Here is a 20197-nt window from a genome sequence, read left to right as displayed (position 1 = left end):
GCATTAGAACTTTTTTATTAAAAAATGTATCCAACAGGCCTGTTTGTGAAGAGCCAGAACATCTGTTTAACGATGGTAGTAAAGGCTGCAGCCTTATATTCCCTCTGGGCAGGGTTCATGCCATGCTTCCAAGCCCTGAGTTCACAGTTAGGGACTCAGTCAGCAGTGGACATTGAGGGCTTTTGAAAACCACACAGTCTTATAATAACTTGTGGAGGTTGTTTGTGCCCTTATAGAAATAAAATTTCCACATTTAACGATCTTCCTGGGTGGATTCCTCTCACATGTCTCCCTTATTTTTGTGGGTTAAAACATGATGGATCGAGGCTGTTTTAGAAATCAGAAACTTAAACCCTCCTTATTCACCATTTTTGCATTTACTTATTCAATTACCCTGCAGATGATGACGATAAAACAACAACATGCACTTTTTAGGTTTAGAATTAATAAAGAGACTGATGCTCTGTATTGTTCTGTTAATAATTGCCCCTCTTACTTTTCTCCAGATTCAAAAAAGTGTTTGATCAAGATGCCAAACAGGAGGAGATATTTGAAAACATTGCCAAACCAGTTGCGGAAAGGTAAATGGATTTATTATTTATTGAGAAATGTAAACCAGTGTGTGCATTATTTCACACTATAATTGATACAAACAGATTAGATAAGATACAATAATTGATTTTCCTTCCCACAAATCGCATTTCTCAAAAGTTCATCATCTCTACAGTATTCATGTCTCCACGCTAAAATCAGGCCACACAGGCTTCCGCCAGCCTTGTTGACAGGAAGTTAGTAAAGCTCAACTTTCTTTAAGATGGAAATGAAGGGTGTCTGTGATGTTTGGCATGCTTTATGTACTTAAACCACTAAGTGGTTGGAGTTGGCAGGCAAATTGGCACACTGTGCCATCATGAGAATGAGAGGATTTTCAAACCACAACACAGAGCTCTACTCTGTATTGTACACATAGACTTACAAAACATTTACCTGTGCGAGGAATAAATCTTGGTTGTCTTCTTCTCTGCTATCATAGTTTTAGATGTTTAAAGAAAGCAGGGCAGTGGAATAAAAACCCATTTATGTGCAATATGTACAACGCTGCTCCCAAAGTGCACAAAAGACATACACATCTGACAGAAGCCACTGCCATCAGGTAATATTGTTCCCTGGAAGGGCTGTATATAGTCTTAAACAATGTTTAGGGCAGTGCATCTCAAAGTGACACTTAAGTGAATGCCAGGGCCCACGTTTGTCCAACAGAACTGTGACCAGAGGATCACGCCGCTTATGCCGTTTGTACTCTTCTCACATTGCATCCTGCAGGTTTATGAACGCACTGCATGTTCAGGCACCGTTCCATCCAAGCCAGAATTTCCAGAATTCTCTAGAATTGATGGGATATTCGTGTTTCTGTGCTGGTAAAATTCACAGGCCAGCCCCCAATCCCACTGCGCGTCATTGAGCCGAACAATCTCAACACTGACCCTGATTCACCAGTAATCCTTCCATACCACACTTTAAGTAGCTACTAACAGCTACGTAATGGGAGCAGTGACAAGATATGCTAATTTGGATATTTCTAACTTTTGTTTTGATGTCACATTTTTACCTTCAGCTTCCAGCACTTTAGCATACCACTTTCCTCGCCTTGTGCCACTGCAAAGAGATAATCAATATTTCTCACTTCACCTGTCAGTGGCTTTGCCGATGTAGCCAATCAGTGCATGCTTATTGAGTGAATTTCAACGTACTTTTAACCTTCTGCTTATTTAAATTTGTGCCTGTTATTAGAAACTAATTGACAGTGGGATATCAATGAATACAAGTATTATGGTTTTAAGAAAAGAAGGGAACAAAAGCTCAAAACACATAGATACGAGGGGTGTAGATCTTGTCAGGTTGTGAAATAAAAACATTTCAAATTATGAATAATTTTCTTTCTCCCACTGTTCAGAATTCTTTCTGAATTCAAGTGCCTAGGAAATGTGCAAACACAATTTTTACTCTATATCCACAAACGGAAAACCTTACCGTGTGAGCCTTTGCCCCCTGCTTGAACTAAATTCCAAAACAGAGAACAGTCAACAAGAGAGGGAATTTCCTTGGAATTTCCTGTGATCATATATTGGTTTTGTTGTTGTTATGTAAACAAGGCTCATCCTCTCCTTCTCCTCACCAAACTTTGCCCTTGTCACTCAGTTCAGCTCTACCGTCTCCTCGACATTCCTCTCAGTCTTCTTACTCACAATAGGACCTATTTGTGGAATCCCACAAGTGCTTTGGATTATCTTTGCTATTAGTAGACATATTAACAACACAGTGAGATGTCTGGAATGGCTGACTAAAGACTTGGATGTGTCTGACCTGACTCACACGGGTTCACTGACTTAGATATTAGGTTGCCCTGTCGAGCCAGCGTTTTAATAGCTCCCCTTTGTTGTAGCAGATGGTAAACATCATGCTAAAAAGTTGCAGCCACAGCCCAGCTGTATCTTTCCATATCAATTTGAGCTCGGCGTCTTTTAGTCTTTAATATGAGTATTATGTCTGTACTGTTGGGGACACTTGTCTTTCTGTCTAGCCATGACCAGTCTGTTTACACAATCAGACATTTCTTACTCTAGTGTCAGATCATCAGTTTCACCAAGCTGAAACCCTTGAGATCCTCTCTTCCGAAGCTAAAACACATGATCAAATGGACTGAATAATTCTGCCTGTTAAATTATGTTTCCTATTTGAATTAATGTTGCCCTCAGAAACAATCATGGGAGTAATACAAGACGTATAATGAGTAAAATTTCCTTATTACAAAGTGTAATGACAAAGATAAATAAAGACACTTTAGCTGGAACTTAAACTTAACTTTAATTTGATGTACAACATTTAAAGAATTTTTTTTGCTGTAATACACTTGAAAAAAGTTGGCAAATACAGACAAAGAAGTGACAGTATTCAGGATCGGGTATAAAATGAGCATCTGTGAAAGGTTTAGTCTTTCCAAGCAAGGATGAGTCATGGCTTGTTTGCCACAGAGAATCATCAGTCAGAGAATTATCAGTAAGCTCCAAAACAATATTTCTCAATGCAAGTTTGCAAAGAACTTTGTTCTGTTTGGGGAAATCTTATTATATAAAGGCCAGGGAAATAAACCTTTGCTCGATGTCCTTCAAGCCCTGAGGCAGCACTGCATAAGAAACCGTCATGCCAACATGATCAGTATATTTATATGGGCTCAGAAGCTCCTTGGGAAACCATTTTCACTCAACACACCATTGCATCCTGAAATGTAACCTTTAGGAGGAAGCCGTGTTCCAGCTCTGCGCAGAAACACAGCAGAGTTCTCTGGACACAAGCTCATCTCAGATGGACAGAAAGAAAAATCTGTGGTCAGATGAGTCCACGTTTCAGTTGCTTTTTGGAAAAACTGACATCTGGTTCTAAATGCCACAGATGAATGGTGAATGTTGGAATTTTGAGAGACATATGCTACCATCAAGGTGACGTCTTTTCCTCAGTTCAAACCATTAAAATGTGACATTAAAAGGAAGCTGATGGAACACAATGGTAAACATGACTCTATAACAACTGTGTTTTGGGCTGCTGGAGACAATGCTCTCATAATGAATAATGTTTTTAACTATGAAAATGATCAAAGGTTAAATGTGTGGATAGTTTATAGATTCAGTAAAGATGGTCAGTGAGGACACAGTAAATTATTTCCTTGGAGTTTTGTCTGGGCCAGCAATTGGTCAGTTGGTAGAGTGGTTGTGTTGTTGGTTTGATCCTTAATATCACTACACCGTGACGTGTCCTCAGGCAAGACATAGTCATTTTAGAGAAAAAGGGCTGTGTATTGTATTTTAGCTAAGTGAAAAATGAGTGGGAATGAGTAAATGACAAACACATATAAAGTCTAGAAGTGAGTGTAGAACCTAAACAAGGTTGAAAAGGCTCTATGTAGGTGTTTTAGCACATTACAGGTTAAAGTTTTTGTTGCATTTTAGAAAAATTCCAAACTTCTTGGAAAAGGGACTCCTATTCTCCAAAGTAGCAATAGCTGTAAGGTTATATTTATTTTTTACTTTTTTGGTTGGTGGCGCTCTGTCATAATTGGTACAATTCCAGTTTAAGCCAGAAGTTCTGAGTCGTTTACTTGCACACAAGTCTGTGTCTCTGCTGCGGTGTAACTGAAACCATTCATTTGATCTCCAACACAGTAGTTTAAAAACAAACCAGCATTAATAGCTCCTGGAGAGGAAGAGCCAGTGTAATGATGTTGGGCTGGCAAGGCAAACTCTCTATCTGCATTGTAATCCAATTTCAGAGGGTAGTGAAACCTGCAGCCGAAGTTCAAAGTAGACTGGGTTTCTGTTCAGTCTCCAGAAAAACTGAGGTGTAAACAGGAACAAGCACTGGGAAACGCCCAAGCCTCAGTGGCAGGGCCGAGGCCGCATCATTAGTACTGACATTAAGCTGAACACTGAGCCTCCGTCTTTTCTCCCCGCTGCCAATCACCGCCATGACTCACGCCAGACTAAATGGACGCCCAATGGCTGTCCAAGTCAGACTAACCAACCACCATTCTCCTGAGTAGACGAGTGTTTTATATAAACTGACGTACTGTTTTTTCCCTTAGCCTTCTCATGCAAGGTGTGGAACTGTACAACACGCAGGAAAGGAAACCCACCAACTGCTCAAACACAGGGTCGACAGTTCCATTTCAAGAAGTGAGAGGATTAAGCTGGTTTATAATTCATCTTGCAAAATAAAGTGCAAGAGTAAAGATATCCTTTTTCTCACAGCAGGCAAGTCAGAGACCACTGAGTTTATCCACACCTTTGATGCAAGCTCAAGTGTCAGAGGCCACTCTGTCATTTTCCCATCTCTGGTTTATTTCCAGGACTATAAAACAGTAGCTTTAAAAAAAAAAAACTAAAAAAACTTTAATATTATTTCTCATCTGTGTTCGATCATTTGGAATACCACTGGTTTACATGGCTTTGGGCACGTGTAGACGGACAGTTCAGTGCCAAACCAAAATTTTTACCGGACTCTGCCTTGTTGAGAGGGTTTGGGCTTTTTCTGCCACTCATACTTGGAGACATTCCTCCCTCACCAGCAGATGTCTGTCGCCATAGCAGCTCTCTCCTTACTGCCATGCTTTCCTGTGGATTTCATGTGTCAGATTTAATTCACATAGACTGTTGATGCTTGCTAAGGATAGTATTAGAATTTAAAATGGTGACGTCATAGGAAGCACATAATTGAAGTCAGCTGAAATTGGTGACATTTACGGACAAAAAGACAAAATAAATGTACTGTAATTTTAAAAAGAAAGCACACCCACTTTACTATTTTATCCATCAGGACTTATAAAGATATTCTCTGGTCCTTACCGGTCTTAAAATTAGGTAGATGCAACAGCATGACATAATGCACTCTTTCATTATCTATTAACATAAACTAAGCCAAAATATAGAAACATAGTTAGAAAAATGTCCACCCTCACTGCTTCCATGACATTGAAGAGGGTAAGTAGCAGCCAGGAGCTGTTGATCAAATGTGCTTGATTTACTGGTCATCAGCAAGTGTGAGCGCATTTGTGAACTGGTGAGGGTTATAAACACATTTATTTCCTTATTTCCTCTCCATCTGTTCGGAGTCCATCATTTTACAGTGACAAAGATAATTAACACATTTAATATTTTAAAAACAGTTGCTAATCTTGCTAAAATTGCAAAACACCCAAGAACTGCATCTCTGACTCTACTTAGGGGTCAACAGTCCAACTATCGAGCAGCCTTCTTTAGCTCTTTTAGGTAGATACTGTTCATAATCTTTGTGGTTTATCATCGTACACCTCTTACAATTTTAAATCATATTGATATCAACAAATCATAAATTGAACTAGTTAAGATCATTTGACTAATTTGTGCTATATATAAAGTGTTGCAGGCTTTCTCAATGCCTGTCTCATGTGTCTCTGCAGTGTGCTTGCTGGATATAATGGCACCATTTTCGCATATGGCCAGACGGGGAGCGGAAAGACCTTCACCATCACAGGAGGTGCAGAGCGCTACAATGATCGTGGCATTATTCCCCGCACCTTGTCCCACTTGTTCGAATGTATTAGCCAGGTCAGCACAGTCGCTAATGATTTTCAGTCCATGTTTTGTTGCATACATCACTACCCAAAGTGATATAGTAAACAGTAAAAATGTCAATTAACATTAATATAAATTCCTTCTAATGTAAATATCCTCTCCTGCAAATTGCCTAAAGTTTATGCTAAATATCACAGTCTCCAGTCCAGTTTTAGATGATATAATTTTGCTTCACAGGACAGCAGCATGGTGTACACTACACACATCTCCTACCTGGAGATCTACAACGAGGTGGGGTATGACCTTTTGGATTCCCGACATGAGGCATCTCGACTGGAAGACCTGCCGTCAGTCCTCTTTTCTCAAACATTTTATTTCCTTCTTTCTATATATTTCTATTTTCTTCTTTCGATACTTATGTGCTTTTGAATATTTCAACAGCCGAGTTCATGTAATGCATATTTTGCCTTGAAGGCATGCACCGACAAATGATGAATACACTGACCAATAACCTTTGAGTTCATTAAAACACTTGTGGTTAAAACCAAGCCTTATTCCTGAACAGCCATTCCTAACCCTGGCTCTGAGTTACCATCTGCTGAAATATGGAGACTATAATACTTACCAAGCCACTATGAACTGCTGACTGACATAATGAGACTGTGGGACAGCAATGGATGTGGTCTAACCGGTGGACAACTCCTGCCCTGAGGGTCATGTGGACACATAGTTGTTCATAACCCGCTGCTGCATCTACTCTAAGATTAATTTCCTTTTTATCCATCTGCCTCTTGCTCTGACTGGTTTCTTTCCATCTTACTCCCTCTTTTAGTCTCTCTTTTAGAGGATTGCATATGATCTTATTTTTTCTTTTTCGTCTGGTGTTTGTCAAGCTAATAACTTTTACCGAAGTAGGTCCTCTTGGTGCAACATTGTTTTATTTTGGTGTAAATGATAAATGGCCCACAATTGCATTCATGTCAGACAGAAAGTACAAACTCAGATTAACCACAATGCATGACAACTAAACTAAACCATGGTGCAGAAGCAGAGCAATCAAGTGCATTGATTAGCAGCACCTACCTCCTAATCTTGTGCTCTTGATTAATTGATCATCAGCAAGTGTGAGCACTTCTATAAAAACAGATGTTTTGCCAGTTTGCTGATCTGAAGTATTCAGGTGTGTGTTAAAGGGGAACTCCATTTTTTTTTAAACCTAGACCTTATTTCTGGCACGAAATACGTTCATCTACTCACCGAGAACAGTTTGGCGAAAGTCGGCGTCCTTCGGAAGCTATTTAGAAAACTCGCGATCGGCATATATCTATATAACGGAGTGAAAAGGGCAGGGACGATGCAGCCTCTAAATAAGTCATTATCTGTCTTTAATTCACCAATACTTTAAGAAGAATGAATGAACGAACGTGTACTATTGTTCTGTTAGCACATAGCTACTGTTATGTGGCTATTTGCAGCTATAGGAGAGTTCCCCTTTAACACAATGCCAAGGTGGAAAGACATCAGCAATGATCTTAGAGAAGCAGTTGATGCTGCCATCAATCTGGAAAAGTTATATAGTAATTTCCAAATTATTTGGAGTCCATCATTCTACAGTGAGAAAAATAAGTGGAAAGAATTCAAGACAGCTGTCAATCTTCCCAGGAGTGGACGTCCCAGCAAGTTCACCTCAAGGTCAAAAAACCAAGAGCTACATCTCAGACTCTACAGGCCTCAGTTAGCATGTTAAATGTTAAAGTTTATGACAGGGTATGCATGACAAGTATGGCTTGTTTGGAAGGGTTGCAGGAGAAAGCCTATTCTCTCTAAAAAAAACATGGCAGCACAGCTTAGGTTTGGACAGACCAGACCAAAGTGGAGATATTTGGTCATAAGGCACAGCAGCACGTTTGGAGAAAACCAAACACAGCATATCAGCACAAACACCTCATACCAACTGTCAAGCACGGTGGTGGAGGGCTGATGATCTGGGCTTGTTCTGCAGCCACAGGACCTGGACACCTTGCAGTCATTCAGTCCACCATGAACTCCTCTTTATACCAAAGTATTCTAGAGTCAAATGTGAGGCCATCTGTCTGACAGCTAAAGCTTGGCTGAAACTGGCTCATCAACAGGACAAAGATCCCAAACACAGCAGGAAATCTATAACAGAATGTGTGAAAAAGAAAAGAATCAAGGTGTTGCAATGGTCCAGTAAAAGTCCAGACCTCATCCTGATTTAAATGCTGTGGTGGGACATTAAGAGAGCTGTGCATGAACCATTGCTACAAACCTCAATGAACTGAAGAAACGTAAACAAGAGTGGACCAAAATTCCTCAAATGATGTGAGAGACTGATTATGTCATATGGAAAAAGAATTACTTCTGCTTCAGCATTTTGTCTTAATTTGTGTTCATTTAATAATGACACAACGTAGTCCATCATGTGTTGATTTGTCCTGATAAGTAAAATCTTTTTTCAGAGAATTCAGAGAATGTACTTTCTTTTTCACATGACTGTATGTAGCGCCTTTCTTACTTATCTGGATTGTATTAAGCACTTTCCAATGTGTTTGCCATTCACCCATTTACACAGTCCCTCATACAGTGCTTCTTTTTATATGGTATATTTGCACTTTGAATACACAGTGCTTTTCTTCTACAATCACCTTCCGATGCACATATCCGGGGCAATATGAGGGTTCAGTGTCTTGCCCCAGAACACTTTGACACATGGAGGAGCTGGGGAGCAAACCACCAATCTTCCATTAAAGGATTCCCTCTCTTCCCTCTAGGCCACAGCCAATATTTATCCTATATTTTCACGTGCAACTTCATTTTAAATTGCGTCTCTCTTTTCCCAATGGATCCAGGTCAAGGTTTAGATACCCACAGATCGCAGTCCTCTGGAAATAAACAGTGCCTGTCGTTAACCATGCTGTAGCCACACTTCAAGGAGATTCAAGGAGAAGCTTTGGCACTGCCAAATTTTTCTGTTTGACTGCTGCTTTTCGTCTCGCCTTTACTGTCCACATTACCCCCTCTTCTCTCTGACATTTTTTCACTATTTCCTCATGTTTTACATGTCTTCTCTCCATCTGTGCTCTATTTTCATCACGCACTCAGTTTTCCATCCTCTGAATGCCTAATAGTATCTAAATTACCTTCATTCAATCCATGTTTATATCATTTTTGTTAAAGTACAATAATCAAATTATATTTAGGACTGGAATGGCTGTTTAGGAAAATAACTCAGGAAAGAGCTCTTAATCATAATATGATTAATTCTGTTTTATCAGACCACCTCAATTACCTACACATGTTAACATAATTATCTCCATGTGTTCTCCAGTCATTCCTCCCTTTTTGACATGTCAGTCTAGTAGCAATACTTGAATGTGGCAAGATCACAGGAGTCATTCAGTCCCATCTGTTAAAGCACTTTCTTCTTCAAGTTGACTGATGTCACCAATAAACAATCAGCTGCTTCATTTTAAAACCAAGTCCTGTCTGTTATCAAGTTATGAACCCCCAGATAGATAAAGCACATGTCAGTTGGGGTCACAGCCCACACTGACCTGCATGTGTGTTATGTTTATATTAAATGCTGAGAGAGGCCAAGGCGATGGAAGCTAAATACATGACATAACTGACATAATTAGTTTTTCATGTCGGTTCAGTTTTGTATTATTTTCATTACCATTGGATTTTTAAAATTTTTTTGCCATCTTTAATACAGTATTTCAAGTAAATATCAAGTAAAGCTGTTAAGTCTTTAATGCTTTATGGGTTAATAATCATGCATGATAAAGTTTAAATGGTATCAGATGTTATAATCTTTCATAAGTTTAGCATTCATCATGCGTCATACCTCCCAAGCTGAAGTGAATATGTCAAATTTCTCAAAAATCCAGTTGTCTTCCCACAGATATGGGCTAATAGGTACCTGCTCTGCATACTGGATAAGTTGTATGGGCCACATTGTATAGGCTGCACCTACAGTTTCAGTGTTTCTTCTGTTGTTTGTATGTCCCCCATGCAACCAAGTAAATTACATCATGTAGTGTTAAGATATCTGGGAAATATTATGTATTTTATTCTGAAAAAAAATATTATAAACCTAACAAGGAATCCTTCCTGTCCTTTCTTTTCTTTTCTTTTCTTTTCTTTTCTTTTCTTTTCTTTTCTTTTCTTTTCTTTTCTTTTCTTTTCTTTTCTTTTCTTTTCTTTTCTTTTCTTTTCTTTTCTTTTCCTTTCCTTTCCTTTCCTTTCCTTTCCTTTCCTTTCCTTTCCTTCCCTGTCTTGTGTGAAAGCAGTTGCTGAATTAGAAAGAAAACTGGAAACACAGATGTTGAAATGCTGAGCTAAGTTAGATTGTAAGCTTTGATGAAAAGATGGTGCTTAAGGCGTTTTTTAAAGATATCCAGGGATGGTGCTCTTTGAAATTAGCAGGGAGTGTTTGGGTTGCAGCAATGAAAGCTTTGACCCTCAAGGTTTACAGTCTAATGTGGGGAATGAAGAGTAGGTCAGAGTCAGAAGACCTGAGGTATTAGGATGGGCTTTAATTGGAAGGAGGTCTGAGAGGAGTAAGGGTTTGGGGATTTTGGATTCGTAATGTTTTCTGAACTTGATTGGAAGCCATAACCCTTGTGGCAAAGTTTTGGATATACTGGTGGTTTTGCCGGGTAACCAAAGCAGGACTCCATTGCAACAGTCTAGAAGTAGCAATGAAGGCATAGACAAAGGATTTTGCCACAGAGTCAGTGTGTGAATGCCAGTCTGAAGAAGTTTTCAAGTTAGATTTGATGTGGGACTCAAAAGAAAGGGTGGAGCTCCCATTTGCCTCCGGAGAGACATCTCTAAACTAAAGATGTCATATTATGTGTGATCTGTCATTATGAATGGATGGCAAGGGCCTACAAGTCTGCAAAGCAGGTACTAACTGGCCTATACAAACAGAGCAATTATGTTGTAACCCCATAGAATGGTTTGATAACAATCCACTATGGGTGCATAAGTTGCCATTCATGTATATGAATATTTTGAAATAGTAAAGCATGATAAATGCATTGTAACGTCTAATGAATGCACTTATAATCTGTCATAGACATGACTTATGACTTATACAAACAAATGGACTTTTTCAGAAAAGTGATAATCATGGAGGATCCAGAGCAGAACGTCCACCTCAGAAACCTGTCTCTGCAGCAGTCAGCAAACGAAGAGGAGGCTCTGAATCTACTCTTCCTGGGTGACACCAATCGTATGATTGCAGAGGTAAGAAAAGACGGGAACACACACATACACACTCATGTCATGCATGCATTCTGTATTCTTAGTAAGGACTGTAAATAGCAAAATTACCACTGACCACTCCCAGGATAAGTGGCATAAAGTGTTTTTTTTGTTTTTTTTTTTGCATTATGCATTCTAAAAGCTACCTTAGGACCCCTCTAAAATATTATTTTGGTCCCCTGTGGTCCTTTTACCAGTTTTTCCCCTGTAAAACCAGGCATTCTCTCTGTAATTTATGTTTATGTTGTGGTGTTTTTTTCTACACTCGCCTAGACTCCCCATGCTGATGAGGCATGTGGTGGGTCAGCTACTGCATTGCAACCTGAGGTTTTGAAGCAAAGGGCTCACCTAGTTTTTTCCTGTTGCTAGTTTCAAAGGGAATGGTACACAGTAGAAGTGACCCGGATGATAAGGTGTCATTCATGGCTTGCTTTTACTTTTTGAAGAATACTTTTTTTTTATGTTGAGTTTTTGATGTGGCTGGGATCCTTCCATCAAACAAAACCAGTGCAATAAATATGGTAGTTGTGGAATCCACGGTGAAATTTCTCTTTTATCTCAAATGAGTTCAGTTGCTTGCTTTAAGAAGTACTACAGTATGAAAGAAATGAAAAACAAAGTAACACACATATGCCTCTGAACATAACCCATTACCTAAACAGTGTTTTATGTGTTTGCATCTACCTGGAGGACACACACTGTTGCTGTAAAACCATGAGGACATTTCAGTGGGAGCATGTTCTTGCTGCACTGTGCAACAGGGAGACTGCAGGATAGTCCACCCACACAGAGACTTTGCCTTACTTGTCCTCTCTGGAACTTCATCACAAGAAGGTTTCTCTTGAGTCTGAAGCAAACAAAGAAACATCAATATTGTTAATTTATCATTTTCAGAATCAGTCCAAATGTCTCTGCTCCACATAGACTTCCAATAAAGTTAATAGCAAAGACTTCTTTCTTTTCCTGATCCCAGCCATGTGGATAAAAGATGACACATCCGTTCACGGCACTCTCAGTAGACCATGAGCTCACTCACTTTTGAGACTTGGCAGTCCCCTCCACAGTTTTATTGGTCAGAAAATAAAATACACCTTCTTGACTCCTCACTCTTTTAATTATCAGCAAATGTTTCCTCTAATCTGGTCTTCTCTGTTTCTCCATATACTTCACTCTGCATGTACGTGTTATCTGAACTGCTCCCCTCTCTCTGCAGGACATCCACTGCCTCCTGAGCTTACATGTCAGAGTAAGGTGCATTGCAGGTGGTCTAGATTTAACCCTCACTCTCATAATTTAAATCAGCCATCTCTTAATGTTGTGTATTTTTTTTAAACAGATTGCCCTTTTCTGCTGATCCACAGCAGCACTGTGTGTGGTCAGTATGTGGTGCTGACAGATCAACATGTGGCCAATTTAGACTCCAGTGAGGTTGTATTGTCCCACAGCTTTTTTCACAGCTGAGGCTGTTTTCAGTGCTCCAGTGTGGACTATTTCCTCTGGCGACTTCTACGTAGTTCATGACTCTGTCACCTCGAGTGATATTAAAAGGAAGTTATCACAGTGCTCACCAAGACGAGAGCTGATAATTGTCTTTGGAAAACGGACAGAATGCCAGGCAGAGATAAGAGCCAACAGTCACTTTTTATCTGTGAGCAGCTGCCAGTGTGTTTGAAGAGTTGACTGCTATGAGCACTGGTTTATATCTCCATTGTGTTCATTGGGTCAATTGTACTGTGCAGTGTTCATGTATTAAAGTGAAAGTGATGTATGCGTAACACTGGCCTGATTTGTCTTAGAAGATTTGCTAATGCCCTGGGATGTAGGATTCTGTTTATATTTGACTGATACATGAATATTTATATGGGTGGGTGTGTGTGTATTGCGTGTGTGTATAAAGTCTTTTTTCAATCAGTAACTTAAATCTCTTACTTGAGAAATGGTTTATTCAGTACTTTATAGGAGCTTGTTTGAGGACAATCATAGTTTTGTGTTCTTTTGTTGATCTGTAACAGCTTTCCACATCTATTTTTTTTTTAATTGTTCCCAATGTTATAAACAATTTACATGAGACTACATGGGGATGGCCATTTTCAGGTCTATTTACATTCTCACTACAATACTTTGTCTAATACATTTTTATACTGTTGTTTCAGTAAGTATGCAATGATTGTACGCCAAGAGATGATCAAATGTGGCCACTCAAGACATCACTTCCACAGAATTTATACACTTTGAATAAATCCAGCTGCAGATTAGAGCCTCACAACCACTATTGAAACCGATGAGACAGTTTTCATGTCAGGTTTTAAATAATTTTTATCAGTTTCTATGTCTATATGATGGATCTGTATAATTCTACAAGAGAGACACACTGAACATGTAAACATGACAGTAGAAAAAAGAAACTACTGTGTTAGTCTGATCTTTTTAAAAGTTAATCCCATATTTTATCCCATTTCTAATCACCTGTTAGCTGACATACAGTATCACCCAATTCTTGTTGATCTCTGACGTGATCTTTGCTGCTTCATGTGCCTGTACTTCTCCTGGTCTTTGACTTATTTTTTTAAAACTTTTTACATAGGCCTACATAGAAAGGTAGTAGATGGAAAATTTAGTGTCTTGTGAATCTGTGAGTTCAATGGCTTTTTTCATTCCACTTTCTAAGGTAATTTGTACTAGATGTGAAAGGTCAGTTACTGTGAAATGCCTTACCAGAGTGACTACAGGTGTCATTCGTCACATCAGCCAAGGTCATGTTCCACTGAGTTTAACAATCATTACTTGTCCAAACAGTTTATTGCTGCAGTTTCTCAAGTGACAAGCCCTCATCAGAATAGACATATTTCTCTTTCTTTTCTATGTAAACTATACTTTTACTGCTTCAGAAAGTCTGCGGTAGAAAAATCATCAAAATATTATGCAACACAACACTTAATGCCATCAATGTTAAAGCTATTAAGAATATTTCTTTATGCATGCCACCTGTTGTGTCTTGTTTGCTGTAAGGCAAAGTTGCATTACACATTGGGAACTATATTAAATGTACAGCTGATCTGAATCCAAATTTGACTGCTGGCAGACAGACATTATTATGATATGACAGTGAAGTGCCTGTCTGGTATCGGCTTTTGGTTTGATTGTTGGACAAATTTAAGCTAATTCTATGCTGAAGGCTGGACACTCCCTAACCTATCCCTTACCTTGTCCCTACAGTACACCCATGCTTATCATGTACCATATATGTGATGCCTTCCACAGATTTAAAGGCTGCCTTAGATTGCTTTAGGGATATCCTATGGAGCAAAGATGGACATGTGCAAAGTGAAGGGAATTTGGACTTAGGAAAGAGATGACAGCGGAGGGTTAAGATAGTGTATGATCTGTCATGAGCTGTCATTACCCTACCAAGAAGGTGATGGCACATTTACACCAGCGAAAAGTCAGGGCCAGAGAACCTTTTTCGAATGATTGACCTGGAATGTTATCTGTAGATCCATGGTGATGTTTTCTAGAGGAAAAAAAGTGTGACGTCCGCCATCTTAGATCAATGGCAAATCAATAAAAAGAAAAGGAAATGAGATTTTCTTTCTCATCCTGGACTCAAATGTGGAGGCAAATCTGAATAAGAATGTATATGTCTTTCATGACATCAAGATTACCCCTGCTATTTACATGCATCATCATGTTTTTGAAGCTTTCAAGCTGTACGTGACAAAAACAAAAAGAAGGCCGCAATTATCACTATGACAAGGAATGTGCATCTCCTCTGTTTTTTGTTTCACTGAGGGACCACTTGAGTAACCCATCCTTCTCTAGTTAATAATGCTTGTTTGTGCAAAGTGACTCATGCTCTATTTATGTCTCCTCGTGGTCTCAACCTGACTTATTCCACTCCAGTGACCATCTGAAAATCAGCCTCAGCTTTTATAAAGCCGCCACATGTGTTTACTGCTCGTCGGTTGCACATGGGGAGGCTTTGATCTGAGCCAGTGGGAGCAATAAAGAATAGCAATCAAAGGAAACATGTTTTTTTGTTGTTGGAATATAGAAAATACCACAGATGGAGAATTCCACCATGTGCACCAGTGTTTCAAGAATACCCCCACAAAATATATCTGTATATTCAAAATGTTCTTTCATCTCTATCTTCATATGCTTTTTGTCATCCTCAGACTCCCATGAATCAGGCGTCCACCCGTTCCCACTGTGTTTTCACTGTGCACTTATGCAGGCGTGAACCTGGCTCAGCCATCCTACGGCGGTCCAAGCTCCACCTGGTTGACCTGGCCGGGTCGGACAGAGTTAGCAAGACTGGTCTGAATGGGCAGCTGCTCACAGAGGCCAAGTATATCAACCTCTCCCTCCACTACCTTGAACAGGTAGACACAGCTAATACATACTTTAAAATGGCGTAACAGTTGATTTAATGCTTATGTCTTTGAGTTTGTGTGTCATCGTGGTAAAATGAACTCCTGGGGGACAAAGTATGAACTTTGCCAGGTGTTTATACGTTTCTCTGTGCGTCTGTGGACACATTTTGCCAGCCAATCGCAACAATCAGAATCACAGCTGTGCAGGATAAAGTCATACATTTTATGGGTGTTTAGTTGAGATCAAAGACAGTTACAGTCTGACCCATCACTTATTTAATAATATGAAAATCACAACTGCTGCCATAACCTTCCAATGGCTTTTTGTACCCAAACTTTTGGCTTCTGTTATCTTTGTTTATCATATCAGCTTTTTTCATTGCTCTCTTCCTCAGGTGATCATAGCTTTGTCAGAGAAGAATCGTTCCCATATCCCATACAGAAACTCTGTGTTAACATCTGTTCTGAGGGACAGCCTGGGGGGCAACTGCATGACCACCATGATTGCCACCGTGGCAGTTGACAGAAGGAACCTTGATGTAAGGATGGGTGTTCTCTTCTATGTTCAGACACAATATTCTGTTAGATTGCCAAAATATGAGGACAGATAGGTTTTTTTGGTTGGAACAGTGCCTTGCAAAAACATTCACCTTGGACAAATCTCTTTTTTTCCCCTTTAAATTGCCTGTGATTAGTCGATATTTGCTGGGTTTGTATAATTTGATCAATGCAACATGCCTACCAATTTTAAAGTGCAAAACACTTCAAATTTGAAACTAAAAAATAATTTCACCTTCAAGTTTCTCCAGAAGTGTGGCTCATTCTGCCTCTGACACTTTTGCCCATTCCTCAAGTCAGAACTGCTTCAGCTTCTTTGAGCTGCATGGGTTCTACTTGTGTTCATCTTTGAGTCATACCACAGATTCTGAGCTAGATGGAAGGCTTTGACTATGTCTTTCAAAAGCGTTAAATGTGTTCCCTTATAGCACTTGAGCACTTTAGCTGTTTGCTTCAGGTCATCGTCATGCAGAAAAGTGAATCAATGTTCCAGTACTAATTCTCTGTTGGACTGAAACTGCTTTTCCTTAATAATTTGCCTATAGCTCCATACTTCACTATTGTCCAATTTCCCAGGCCCAACGGATGAGAAACATCTCCGCAGCATGATGCTGCCACTACAATGCTTCACTGTTAGGGTGTTGTTTAGAGTTAAACTTTGTCTCATCGTGCCAGACTACCTTCTTTCAAATGTGTAAAGAGTCTCCTTGATGCTTTATTTATTTATTTATAGTTTTGTAAAGCCCATCCTTACAGAGTATATGGCCTACAATCCTTAAAACTCTGCTATGGAGATTTGCAGATCTCCCAGGGTTACCTTCGGACTCTTTGTTACTTGTCCAATGATTGTCCTTGCATGCTCCACCAGTTTTGGCAGCTTTATTGTGGTGTTGTGTCTTTTCATTGTCTAATAATGCATTTAAGGGTGCTCTGAAGGATATTTAGAGCTTTCAGTATTATTTCATAACCCAACCCTAATCTGTATTTCTCCAGTTTTGTTCTCTTTGCGCCACTTGTTATGGGTTGTTGCAGGGTTGTTCTGTGGTATTTCTCAACAGGTGTATATATTCGGTGATCTCGTGACACCTAGATCACACATAAGGGGAGTTAACAGAACTAATCATATGATCCCTGAAGGTAACTGCTAGCACCAGATCTTAATTTTGGGAGTCAAAGAAAAGGGCTTGATTACACTAGTTTTCTGTGAATTTTTTTCAAAAACTTAAAGTATAAATTTATTTTAAATTCACTTGACTGTTATAGACGATGTTATGCAGGGCCCTTACATAAAATCAGTAAACACGTGCATTGGTATTCCAGATCGTAAGGCAACTAAGCAAAGAAAAAAAATGTCAAGCGGGGTGATTACTTTTGTAAGAAAATGTACATAAAGAGATAAATTAATTAAATTCCCTCTTGAAAATGACTAATTGTACTAAGAAATGCCACATTTGCTCAATAGCATGTATTCACTTGAGTGAAGAATAATTAGTGAGCTGCTTCTAAAAAAGTTTGAAAAGTAAGTAAAATTTACACGAAACAATGCTCGACTGTTAAAAATGTTTTTTCAACAGGAGTCCATCTCCACGTGTCGCTTTGCTCAACGTGTGTCTCTGATCAAGAATGAGGCAATATTAAATGAAGAACTGGATCCTGCCCTGGTGAGACCGCCAGACACTCACAGCATTTCACCAGTCACTGCAAATACCCTAGCTTTGCCACACAATCACACCACAGAGGGATGACTTAATGCGTTTTATCACGGCCAGACCCTCCTTGTAGCTTCCAGACCCAAAATTGATCAGCAAATGAAGTGCAGTGAGAACACAGTGTCTAAAAGTAACATAGTGTAACCCACCATGTGCCTAAGTGCCCTGTTTAGGTTTCCAATATCAAATTATTTTTTCCAGAGTGAGACAGGCCTTCTAAAAGCAGCACTTTTCCACCTTCAAGACATTACCGTCTATCTATCTTGTGATATTTAGACTGCTCACAGGTCCTGCTTAAATTTCTCTCTCTGTTTTGTGTATTCAATTCTGTAGAAGTATATTCTATTCCAATACATCACGCTCTGTAAAGAATATGTTCTTGATATAGTGTGCCTGGAAGTAGACCTTGTAGGGGGCGATAAAATATAGCAAGTCATCACAGCTATATCCACGTTCTCTACCCAAGATCTGCCTGAGAACCAACTGCTACTGTATTACTGCTGCTGAGATTTGGCTGGCTACTTGCAAACCCTACATAGGTATTTTTAAGAGAGTCTGCGGCTGGCCCAGTAATTGTGACAGTGTCTGGCTGCTCCCAACTGGGTCCAACACAGTTACAGCTCCGGGCAAATCCAAACTCCATGGGCAAATTTCTCGTCTCTGTTTATGGATTTCAGTGTGTTTCTCATTTTGTTCACTGCTCTTGTCTCTCTAACTCTGTTCCTCTCACTGGCTTTCCGAAGAAAACAATGAAAAGACCACAGTTGCAAAACATTATGATGTCATTCATTGAAGTTTGGAGGGGATACTTTGGTCTGGCCGACTGATGGTGCACTGTTGGATTTGCTTATTGTGATAGGTGATTTGAACCTGGACTTTACTTTTCACAGTTGTGCTTGCATCACTTTCTGAGTGGTGCCATACTGTAGCCTACAGGCTACTAGATGGACCTCTGCAAAGACTGAACAGCAGGAAACCAGCCAGACCAGACAAAACATTTAACAAGCCACTCATGGACAGGGAAAGAATGAGGTGTTGAAAGTGACCTGTGATAAAATGAAGTCTACCACAGTGACCGTACCATATAAGGTTATTGGTTCCACTGTGGGAACAATGGTCAACCTTAATCCTCCTTTTCAAACAGACTGATCCTGATCTGCATTCAACAATAGGGATTTTCTGCAGTTATTGGATCTTCCAACATGCTTCCACAACCCACTGCTGCATTCATTTTGTGTACTTATTTGAAACTTGAGCATTATGTGCAGGAATACTTTTAAATTACCTTCTGTTAAACTTAAAGGGTCAAGACTTGTTGCCCATGATACTGATCTGAGTCATTTAAGACTCTCAATACAATGCTTGTATTTTCCCAAAGCACATGGTTGTAAATACACTCAATAAGTATGTAAAACTTATTGGAATCACTGGTATGGATCTGTTTGACACCTCAGTGGCTCTGCAGTGCAATGAGAGCAATGATCTTTGTTCACACTTTTTATTATCAACACAGCGAATTGCCATGTAATTTATTTTGCATTTTCATTTAAGTAAAAATAACAAAATGAAAATGTATATATCTTTACGGAAATCTATTAACAGTTTTATAAAGTGCTTTTTTTCTAGACAATACTCTAACTTTAAAGACAGAAAAAACTAATATTCTGCTGATATAAAACAACAGACCCTGGAGTTGAGGTATACTCAATGAGCCCAATATGTCTAAATAAAGAAAATAAATGCTTTGGGACTCCGATCCAATACTTAGAATCAGGGTGGGACATTTATATGCATAATTGGATATCTTTCCTCAACCTCAAGCTTCTCTTCACAAATACACAAACGAAGGACAAAATACACTATGATGAGCGTATACCTCTCAGTCAAATAGAAACTGCTTCTCACCAACCAGAGAGACATTTTCAGAAAGTAGGTGTGAAAATTCCTGCATGTAATTGCTCTTCCTGGTTTTCTCCTGTGTCTCGTCAAAGGGGCGAGCATCAGTTAGGACGGACCTGAATTGTGTGGTTGTGCCTTCTAATGCATGGAACACAGCCCATGTGTTATCATTTTGTTGTGGAGGATAAAGACCTCACCCCCGTTTAGGTGTAATGGGAAACTATGCCTCCTGTCTTCTCATAAAAGGAGGACCCATAATAGC

The 20197-nt window shown here is 39.4% G+C and overlaps 1 protein-coding gene across 1 annotated transcript in view; it reads left to right on the top strand.

The window, feature by feature from the left end:
- kif6 (kinesin family member 6) overlaps positions 1-20197 on the top strand; it is a 62483-nt gene that overhangs the window by 2112 nt on the left and 40174 nt on the right. The window contains exons 3-9 of the mRNA XM_072364814.1: positions 507-581; positions 5990-6137; positions 6342-6451; positions 11249-11378; positions 15572-15778; positions 16165-16308; positions 17902-17988. Coding sequence (XP_072220915.1) covers positions 507-581; positions 5990-6137; positions 6342-6451; positions 11249-11378; positions 15572-15778; positions 16165-16308; positions 17902-17988 — 901 coding nt within the window. The remainder of the gene's footprint in view (positions 1-506; positions 582-5989; positions 6138-6341; positions 6452-11248; positions 11379-15571; positions 15779-16164; positions 16309-17901; positions 17989-20197) is intronic.

The sequence above is a fragment of the Leuresthes tenuis genome, unplaced genomic scaffold, assembly GCF_036924035.1.
Source record: "Leuresthes tenuis unplaced genomic scaffold, fLeuTen1.0.hap1 SCAF_15, whole genome shotgun sequence".
NCBI classification, from domain to species: domain Eukaryota; kingdom Metazoa; phylum Chordata; class Actinopteri; order Atheriniformes; family Atherinopsidae; genus Leuresthes; species Leuresthes tenuis.
This window is presented reverse-complemented; position numbering and strand designations above follow the sequence as displayed.